The sequence below is a fragment of the Sitophilus oryzae genome, unplaced genomic scaffold (assembly GCF_002938485.1).
Source record: "Sitophilus oryzae breed Bouriz unplaced genomic scaffold, Soryzae_2.0 scaffold_1576_pilon_pilon, whole genome shotgun sequence".
In the NCBI taxonomy this organism is placed as follows: Eukaryota; Metazoa; Arthropoda; class Insecta; order Coleoptera; family Curculionidae; genus Sitophilus; species Sitophilus oryzae.
The window spans coordinates 7,884,654-7,895,744 of NW_022146254.1; the positions used below are offsets into that span (position 1 = coordinate 7,884,654).

Genomic DNA, 11,091 nt, shown 5'->3' on the forward strand with positions numbered 1-11,091 from the left:
GGGAATCCGAATAATACACTGAAACTTCGCTTAAAAAATACGACTAGTGTTCAAACTACTGGCATGTTAGAGAAGATGACTATTGAAAATAATCAACTATTTAAAGTTGTTTTTATTTGTTTGGATGTGAGTCAAAATAAAACTCTTTGGCAACTGCTGACCGCAGGTATTTGATATCGTTTAAAAAACACGCAAATAGACCTGCAATTTTTCGAAAGAAATTAACGTTTTTTATAGTCCCCGAAATTTTGAATTTTGACTATATTTGGTTCTGAGAGAGTGAAAAAAATAAACGATGATATACGTATTGCCTTTTATATTTAAATATTTAATGTTAATAACCTTATTGTTTTCAGTTAAAACCGCTAAATTCTATAATATATATTTTTTTAACTACTATTTATTTGTCTAGAGTTGTATATTTTTATTTTATCTTTTGTTAATTCTACTTTTTTGTATTCAATCTATTTGTCTTATTTGTATTTATACTATTTGGAAGATTTTCGAATACACTTTCAAAAAGGTATTCAATCAATGCGCACTACCTGTTCTAACGTATGGTGCGGAGACCCTAATATTAACCAACAAAACTGTAAGCAAAACCAGAATATCGCAAAGAGCAATGAAAAGATCAATGTTGGAGCTATCGCTGAGAAACAAAGTACCGAATATCGAAGTACGGAGGAGACAGAACAAAAGTCATGGATACCATAGAGAAAATAACTAAAGTATGTCTACTGGATCTATGTCTATGAAAGGAATGCGAACAAAAAAAATATTTAAATAAACAGCAATATATTTTATACGTCGACTTGACGAGTATGTCACCGCAAATCGCTCCGCCCACTCATTTTATTGGCTACTTGCAAATTTGTCGAATTTTTATTGCTGGGATGTGTCGTATAATTTTTTACGAATAACATCGAGAGATATCGTTTCCCTTCTCACGGATACCCCGTGGCTACAGAACGGACAGACGTACTGTACTTTAAATTACTATATAAATTGTTAGTAGTTAAATATTATTTAAATTGTTAGTATATGACATAAATTGGGATTGATTGACGTATTCAATTGTTTTCGGTCACTTCCGGTGTCACTGGAAATTACTAAAACTTTTGATGGTTATTTAAATGGCACCCTCGGTATTTTTTTACTCTATTCGATAAACTGTTAAATTGACACTGTCATATGACACTCTGAATCGAATGACGTATCACATGTCAACTTTTGACATTTTCGCATATGGTTTATTTGAAATTGTAACATGCGGTTTATAACGACAATTTGACTCGAAATACCAAGTGTGTGGTATCAAATTATTCGTAAAAAATGCTTTTTCCAAAAATGCTAATGAGTAGTGATGGGAAAAACCGATTAATTTCAATAATCGAGTACTCGAGTATCAAGCGATTGCAATAACCGAGTGATCACTCGAGCGAAATATCGCTCGTATTTAAAAATACGGTTTTTTGTCCGTCGCATGTTGTAAGTACTCGTTAAGGTCAAGCGCCAAGCAGTAAGCTGGGTGGCAAGGGCACACATTCTTTCGATAATGAACGGGAAGTAGTATGCGGCGAGCGTATTTGGCGGCGGGCGATTCGCTTGATCGCCTGATTTAGTTTATTTCGAAGCATTGTCGATGTAGGTCGTAAAATTTTGTCTCTCAGATACGCAACGGATAAATGTACCGGATTGTCTCAAAAGTGGATCATCCCCTATAATTTTTTTATTTTTTCAGATAAAACAACGAGATTTGGTATGTTAATATATGACATAAATTAGGATTGATTGACATATTCAACTGTTTTCGGTCACTTCACCGGAAATGACTGCAACTTTTGATTTTTAAATCGCACAGTCGGTATTTTTTTACTTTATTCGGTAGAAAATGACCTCTGAATAGAATGACATATCACATGTCAACTTTTGACATTTTCGCATATGGTTTATTTGAAATTGTAACATGCAGTTCATAACGACAATTTAACTCGAAGTATCAAGTGTGTGGTATCAAATTATTCGTAAAAAAATTCTTTTTCGAAATATGCTAATGACCCACCTTCGTTCCATTTGAAAAAAAATGAGATATGATCAAAAATACGATTTGGACATATTTTAACCGGCCAGGGCAAGACACTAAAAACATTAGACAATCAAATCTATTTTTCCAAGGCTCCTTGATTAAAAATTAGTGTTTTTAACACAGCAATTTAAAATACAATTTGTTTTTAAGCGAATATGTCAAAAGTTGACATATAATACGTCATTCTATTTAGAATGTCATTTTCTATCGAATAGGGTAAAAAAATACCGAGGGTGCCATTTAAAAATCAAAAATTGTAGTCATTTCCGGTGAAACACGAAGTGACAGAAAACAATTGAATACGTCAATCACTCCTAATTTATGTCATATACTAACATACCAAATCTCAATTTTTTATCTAAAAAAATAAAAAAGTAATAGGGGTGAGCCACTTTTGAGACGCACCCATATATACGGCGTCGTATAAATTTGCTACCTGCAATGTATGTAGAAAATTCGCTCGGCTTTTTATCGAGTAGGTCACATTAAAATCGGATTTCAATTTATTTCATTCTAGGATCGCTTGGTACTCGTCACTTGCATCGCTCGTTCATAATCGAGCGATGTCGGTTATTTCAATAATCGAGTACTCGAGCGAATTTTCGCTCGAGTTATTCCATCACTACTAATGAGCCACCCTTGTTCCATTTGAAAAAATTGAGATATTATTAAAAATACGATTTAGGCATCTTTTAACCGGCCAGGACAAGACACTAAAAACATTAGACGATCAAATGTATTTTTCCAAGGCTTCTTGATTAAAAATTAGTGTTTTTAACAATTCCGCGGTACTCTAGATTGAATTTTAAAATACAATTTGTTTTTGAGTGACTATGTCAAAAGTTGACATATGATATGTAATTAGATTCACAGTGTCATTTTCTATTGAATAAAGTAAAAAAATACCGAAGATGCCATTTAAAAATCAAAAGTTAAGTAGTAGAAAGTTAGTAAGTAGTCATTTCCGTTGAAACCGGAAGTGACCGAAAACAGTAATTATTGAATACGTCAGTCAATCCCAATTTATGTCATATATTAACACACCAAATCTCGTCTTTATCTGAAAAAATAAAAAAGTTATATATTAGTTATATAAGAAACGCACCCGGTATGTACACCTAACTCGTTTTGAATTAACAATTCGAACAAAAATACTTACTTTTTAAGTTTTATTTATTATGTGTTGAAAAAATTGGCTATTAATATTTTCAAATATTCTTTAATAAATACTATGTTTTCTCAGAATAGATATGCTTTTAAACAGAGGCAAAATGTATTAGATTAGTAGATGTTATATGTAATAAAAGGTCAGTAAAACACAATAAATTTTATAAAAAAATCATATCGTCCACACTTCAAAAAAATCCATATTAATTAATATCTTGAATTTATGTAGTAGAAATAACTTAAGTTAAAGTACACTACTAAAAATAAGACACACTGTCTCTATAAAAAAATCGCGACGATATGGTCTCATACTCTCATGCACTGGTAGCTTGTAAATGTTTGTGGACACATTCCTCCTTATTAATGAGATGAGTCGTCTTGTTGACCAGTTGCATTAACGAAGACAAGTCCCTCGCCCAGTCATTAAGAACGTCACTAGGATCTTTCTGTTGTTGGAAATTCACAACGCCAGCCGGTCTATCTGTTTTAGCTTGGACAGTCTTATTTACGACCATATTTGACAAGAATTCCTCGGTTTCGGCCGGTGACAGGTCTAGGAGTTGTGCCATGCGAGTTATCTTGATTCGTGTGTAATATTTTGCCATTACACGTATATTGTGTTCTACTACTCTAGACCTAGTAAAAAGGCAAAAAACATATTATTAAGTGGTGAGAATTGAATTAGGGAGAACGTGCTGATGCTTGACGAGGAAAGTAATAAGAAAAAAGGTAATAAAAAACGAGAAAATTCAGAATAAAATTTAAAAAAACAACTAATTGATTTTCAACTCAATTTTCTTCGGGGTAATTATAAATTCTAGACATTTGCTCGTTTATATATTCGTTCGTTCTCGAGGAATGTTTTCCATAATAGATTTTCGAACATTTTACAACAGTATAGGTGGTTTAAAGGAATTTTACAACAATTCAGAAATTAAAACCGCAAATAAACAAATGGTATAAATATACAGGGTGGTACGAACTGTTCCGGAAACTTCGGCAGCATATTCTGCAGATAAAAATAAGTAAAAAAGTTTGTATAAATGTATGTCCTAAAATGTTTAGTTTTTTCGATTTTCTCCAAATAATTTATGAAGCAACGTTAATATTATATGAACGATATATCCCTGGAAGTAACGTCAATATTTGGATAAAAATTGGTATCTAGGAGTTTTAAGACAGGAGAAATTTGATTTTGATGTCAATATGACTCCTATTTGTAGGAGACGCCACCTACATGTCGTTTAACTGTTTTGAAGAGTAATAACCTTTCATCGGTACCTGTATAAAACTATTGTGAAAAAATATACATTTCCGTGATTTTCTACATAAAAAATGTCTCTTTGTAAAAATCGCTAGGAGCAACCTATCTCGATATATTTAGAATGGCAATAATCAATACATGTCATTATTATCAAAAAATAACATGTTGAGTAGATAGTTATTTGACTGAAATGATAAATTTGGGAACTTTTTATTTTTTTTTAAATTAATCATAAATTTTTCTTCGAAAAAATAATGATAAAACAGTTTCTGTTGAACTTTTGCCACAAAAACATTTCAAATTTATGATTTCAGTCTAACAGCTATTTAGGCTGTATTCCGTTGGAAAACCAGGCGAACCAGACCGGTAAACTACGGTAAAGAGCGGTTCCTGAAAAACATCGGTTTGATACGGAACGGTTTGGTAAAATACTGGAAACGTCAAATGTTGACGTTTTTTAAATTTCAATATTATAAAATTTATCTTTTATGCATTTTTAATGTACCTATTCTCTGCTTTTAAGTTTGCTTCTTCTTTTCAATGGAATTTAACCCTTAACAGGCGTGGTCGGAAATTTTAGCACTCTATGCGTTGCGGAGTCCCTAGGACTCCAAAATATACAGGTGCGCTGTATTAGTGTTATCATAACATAATATTTTTTTTCGTTATATACATCGTTAAACACTTACAAGGAAATATATTTTTATTTTTACAGCCGTATTATTTACACAATAAAGTAAAAAAAGCAAACAAACCAAAAGTAATAGAGTTTGTACAAAATGAACATTATCAAAGTTCTACAGTTAATTTTCACTCGATTTTTCCTCCACTTGACTTCAAAAGACACAAAACACACGTAATAACACGAATCAAAATGCATCATCGTCCAAAACGCAGAGTATTTGACAAAAGTTGTCACAAAATTATAACCTATAATTTGGCAAGACTTTGACAAACGTCAAAAATCTAAAGGCGAGTTCATACGCATCGACGTCCGTTTGTCGTTCATCGTTCCGTCAAACCAATAAAATTGAAATACGATCTGTCATTTTTGAAATAAACCAATAAAACTGGTTAAAAACAACAAGTGACGACGCATGACGAATTTATATTTAACCCTTAACTGGTCCGGTAATAGATATGTATCATAAACGGTTCGGCGTAGTCTGTGGGACTACGCCTTCTAAAAAGTGAAAAAAACACACAAAAACTAAAAAATAAGAAATTTTTATTTTATTATATATGATATTATGTATTATTGAACTAATATAGACAAAAATGGGTTCAATTAATATAAACTTTAAGAAAATATAGTACAAAATAAAATAACATAGGTACATATAAATTTGAAAAAAAAAACAAAATAGATTTTTACTAAGCTCTAAAAAATAAAACCAAATTACTAACAGTCATTACAATATAGAAATATGTTTTTAGTACTATATATAAAAAAAAATAAGCTATAAAACTGAAATTAAAGAAAAGGTTTTTAGTTACAGCATGAGGCAAAGTTCATTGTTTTCCTGAACATGTTTTACAAAATGAATTCGTACATTCTAAGCATTAAAAATAATTAAACTAGGACATAACATTGTCTTTAACTAGGATAAGAACTCTGGGATAAGAATATCTCCATGGGCGCGTTCTGGTTGTACAGGAATTGCAAGTATTCTACCAATTGTAAAGTATATTTCTCTTGGAATATTTGACATTGTCAAACGCATTTGTCTGGCAGATTGTCATATTGTCACTGTCACAGTCCTCATCATATCATTTTAATAGAGTTTCTTCATAACTAGAGTCTCGTAAACGCACTCTTTTCGAAGGCCTGGCCATATTTTACAAAAGTTTATCAAACACAAAATCTTACGCAAACGGTCCGGCGTCGTCTGAGAGACTACGGCTTAAGTAACTTCTGCCATAACTTCTAAAAAACTAATCCAGTTTGGGCATAAATATGACTATCAGTAGTTGACCGAGAGGGGGAGGATTAGCTGGAACGCCAATTGTGTGGGCGGTCCCAGTAACTAATGAGAATGAGTTAATTATTTGGCGTAGTCTGTCAGACGACGCCGGACCAGTTAAGGGTTAAACCCATCCATAGTTAACTTAAAAATTATTAGAAACTTTTTTTAGTAAAATAAATAGATTGGTATGGGATGTCATCTGCTTTTCTTCTGTCATCGTCTGTCGAAATCTTACCTGAGAAAAAAACAGAGTATAGCTCTCGTACTATCCATCTCATCTTGATCATCAGATTCATTGGCAGACATCTCACTCGCCATGTCGTGATCACTTGTGATAACATTTTCTGTTGTAACATGGCTCTCAGGTTCTCCATCTTGGTCAGAAAACTTTTCCTCACTTTCATCAAACCATCTTAACATAGTTTCTTCAAAGTTAGGATCTGTGGCTTTAGCCACCTTTAATTTCTTAGACATAGTCCCAAAATTGATATCATTACACTAACGGCGTCACGGACTCCCACGGACTCTAAGATGTTTGTTAGATGCACTTGCCGTGATAACAGATCGAAGTCGTCTCAACATCCGACGGGTACCATCACCATAGGAAGCTACTAGACGACGCGCATCGCTTGGTCGACAAATACGAAAGTTATAAAACAATTTATTTTTACTAGAGTCCCAGGGACTCCGCAACGCCGGTTAAAGGTTAATATTGAAAAGTGCTTTATTAATAAACTGTTAAACTCGTTAGACAGCTCAAGTGAAGATTTGCAGGTCCAATATTAAAACAGATCAATAATAAATAAACAAATCTAATCAATATTTATATTTTTATAGCTTACAAAACATTCACGATTACTTGTTGTCTTGTTTTTCATGTTTTCTTTAAATGTAGCTGACTTTAAGAAACAATGGCTGCATGATAAGTTTAAATGGTCCTAAAAAGTCATTCTATTTAGTTAATGAAATTTATTTATCTTTACTGCCTACCTCCATTTCTTTTGGATGTAAATACAAAAAATTATTACAAATTTTAGAAATTAAATGATAATTTTACTTGAACTTCCAATATTTGCTTGATTTCTGTCACATAAATGACATTGATTGACAAACAAAACCAAAAAACCCAGCCTTCTCGCGCTGGTTAGTTTGGTGACAGTTATAACCGAATTTTTCAGGAACCGTGTTCCGTAATAAGAAAACTTTCAGGAAACCAATAGAAACGAAACATAAAACCATAACCAAGGTAAGCAACGGAATACACCCTTAGTCAACATGTTTAATTTATGTCAATAATGACAAGTATTTATAATTTCGATTCCAAATATCTCGAGAACCATTACTCGTAGCGATTTTTACCAAGAGACCTTTTTTACGTAAAAAACGTCGTAAATGTGTATTTTTTCTCAGCAGTTTTATATACATAGGTACGGACGAAAAGTTATTACTCTTCAAAACAGTTAAACCACATGTAGATGGCGCCTCCTACAGATAGGAGTTATGTTAACATCAAAATCAAAAATTAAATTAAAAAAATCCCAGACACCAATTTTCATCGAAATAAAAATGAAACTTCCACACCCTGTATCTTCCGAAACTAAACATTTTAGAGCATACATTTATACGAACTTTTTTACTCATTTTTATCTGCAGAATATTTATGCTGGTGAAGTTTCTGGAATATAGTTCGGACCAACCTGTATATAAAAAATATATTATAGTGAAATTCAAACTTACTTCAGATCTGCCCATCGTTTAGTAGCTTGATCATCTCCACTAAATACTGGTGTAGACTTAAGTTCTTTTTCATATAATTCACATAAACCTGACCACTTTATCAACTCTGGAGTAGTAAAAAGTTTTAAAAGAGACTTGTACAATGGTATTTCTTCTAAAACTTTGTCTGCTATAACTCTATAGGTAAGATCAGACTAAAATAAAAATACTAGTTAGATCACGCCTAGTTTTATTAAATTATTACAAAAATTATTTCAGGAAAAACATAATTTAAGTCTTTATTTTGACTAGGTCTTTTAGCTGTATAAGATGTCAATTACTTATACAGAGCGGATAAGCTTCCATTGAAGCGGGTGATACGTCGCATCCCTTCAAAATATTGTTTATTTAAAAGTCACTGAGATCTATAATACATTAAAATTTTCAATAAATTTATTCAAATAAAATTCAATTTCAATTATTTAATGTGTGTATTGGTTGAGCCTTAGATATAAAGCTAAACGCTAAAAAATCTCGACAGCGCGATGATGCGACTGTCCTCGTTACTTCTTGAACGCCGCCAAACGCGAGCCGAGGTCAGCGAACTTTCCGGCCGCGATTTCGTCTCCCGTTCGCCTATTTAGTCGATGGGTGACGCGGTTTCATAACCACATCGTCCGCGGAAAAAAATAAAAAAAGACCGTCGCGCATCGTGATGAACGGTTCGATAGTAGAGAGCAGGTATGCGTTCTTCTCCTTCATTTCAAGAAAATGTAATAAAAGTTTTTGGAAATATGCATATACTGGACGAATTTATCTCTAAACCAAACAGATACTTTCACAGATTTGTTGTTTTGTACCTAAAATTTAATTCTTTATTTAAATTGCTTTATTTTTTTAACCTGTTACATTTTTTGAATTTTTTATTTTTGTAACTTTAAAATTAAATATTTTAATAAAAAAAAAAAACTTTAATGCGTTAATAAAATGTTAATTGCAGTTGCTTATTACATCCCCTTGTATTCACGCCACGCTACGCCGCTGCTTATACAGGGTGGTGACCCAGTGCTCAGAAAAAGCTTTTTATTTTGTGTCTGGCTCGATATTATCACTCCAACCTTAGTTATAAAGTATATGGATATGGATAATAATAGTGCACATTTTAAAAATAACTTTGGCAGTCTACAGATCAACATATTTTGAAACTAAAGATATATATTCTTAAATGGAATGTTATACATATATTTTTTGATTCCAACAAACAATTCTTACCTGTTCATTATCATAGGGGGCTAATATTAAATATAATACTACTGCTTTAGCTGATTTTTGCCTTTCTTCGGGAGATGCTTGTATGCTTGGCGTGTTTAAAACAGCCCTGTAATGCTTACACGTGGCCAAGTAAGATCCTTCATGCTGGTCTAAATCCATCATTAATCTAAAAGATAGAATTTTGAATAAAGTTTAATCGCTCCATAAAACAAGTTACCTGTAATATTTTAATTTTAAATCTTGTGTTCCTTCGTCCTCAAAGAATTTCGTATTAATCTTTTTGGAAATTATTTGAGTTCTGATATAATCTTGTTTTGCCAAGCACAATCGCATTTGTTCTAATATTAGCTCAACTTTTTCACGCTTCTCCATAGAACCATAAGTTTCTACTTGAAGTTCCTGAATAATATTAGCAGCCTCTTGTATATCACCTTCATCTTCACGGAGTTTAGCCAATTTGTGAGTTAAGCGAGCTCTTTCAACTTCTACATAAATTTTTCCCTCTGTCACTTGCCTATAAGAAACAAATACCAACTTATATTCTATACATTTTAAATAATAAAAGTTATTACCTCAATGTATCAATTAGTTTTATCATGGTATCTTTGTCTGGTGTTTGATCGACATAAGAACAGCATTCCTGAACCATTTTAGCAACAGCCTGTTTCAATTGGGATCTACGTTTTGTAAGCATCACAATATGTTCATTTAAGGCATTCCAATTTTTAGCTTCTTTACAAATTTGGCATATCGCAACTGTAAATTAAAGAAAATAAACTTTAATTTATTTTTGTTAACTATCGTCTTATACCCAAAACTCTGCCAGTAGATATCATATCAGCCCCTGTTCGAGTCTGTTTCTCAAGAGCCAAGAGCTGATCAAGTGCATCATGTAGTTTTCCCGATTTTGCTAGTTTTTCACATTCGGGAATCTTTTCATCACAAGTAGAACTATAGTCTACTTCCATTTTAACAATTTTGCCAGAATCCGTAGCTATTGACTCCATTTTTACTAAAAACAAAGAATTTAGTTATACTCTTCTGAATGTTAAAAAATTAACAATTTAAATATTCCACCATTCTTAAACTGCAATGGAACATAGTTAAATATATCTAGGTATACCCATATCTATTTTACGTATTATTATTTTTGGTATACTTACATTCTTAGGAATTATCTTTTATTTTAGTTTATTCTCCAAATTTTCAAAACAATCCGCAAGTCACTGCCAGAGAAAAATGAGAATTGACAACGTCAACGTCAAAGAATGTTTTATCTTATCTATGCCTTATACCATAGATGTAGAAAACAGGAAGTTACCATTGTAACCAGGGTTCGAAAGTAGTTAACTAAGACGTAATTTACCTGATTAACTACGTGTAGTTTTTCTTCAAAAATTACGTCTTTTCCCGTTCATTAACTACATGAAAAGTACGTTAATAAACTATGTATTGATATTATGAATAATTTTCCGGTAATGGTGTGGATCCGGTGGCTGACCTTGAAACGAGTTTTTGCTGCATATAGTCACAGACACTACGCATGCGCACATCTTCGATGTTGCCAGATTGCAAGTTATTTTGGAATTATTTTCAGTAGAAAACAAATATATGCTTTT

The 11,091-nt window shown here is 32.3% G+C and overlaps 1 protein-coding gene across 1 annotated transcript; it reads right to left on the reverse strand.

The window, feature by feature from the left end:
• Positions 1-3,347: 3,347 nt before the first annotated feature.
• Positions 3,348-10,720, reverse strand: LOC115879284 (26S proteasome non-ATPase regulatory subunit 12). Its single transcript, XM_030896030.1, has 7 exons — positions 10,636-10,720; positions 10,284-10,484; positions 10,045-10,228; positions 9,690-9,986; positions 9,473-9,638; positions 8,222-8,415; positions 3,348-3,889 (listed from the first exon to the last, which is right to left on the reverse strand). Exons 2-7 carry the CDS (start codon positions 10,477-10,479, stop codon positions 3,568-3,570), a joined length of 1,359 nt encoding a protein of 452 aa, XP_030751890.1. The 5' UTR covers positions 10,480-10,484; positions 10,636-10,720; the 3' UTR covers positions 3,348-3,567.
• Between the last annotated feature and the right edge of the window lie 371 nt (positions 10,721-11,091).

Coding starts and splice junctions, on each gene's coding strand:
- LOC115879284 (XM_030896030.1), bottom strand. CDS start 10,479: ATGGAGTCAATAGCTACGGATTCTGGCAAAATTGTTAAAATGGAAGTA. Junction 9,987..10,044: donor AAACTAATTGATACATTGAG/GTAATAACTTTT, acceptor TGTTTCTTATAG/GCAAGTGACAGAGGGAAAAA. Junction 8,416..9,472: donor CCCCCTATGATAATGAACAG/GTAAGAATTGTT, acceptor TTTTTATTTTAG/TCTGATCTTACCTATAGAGT.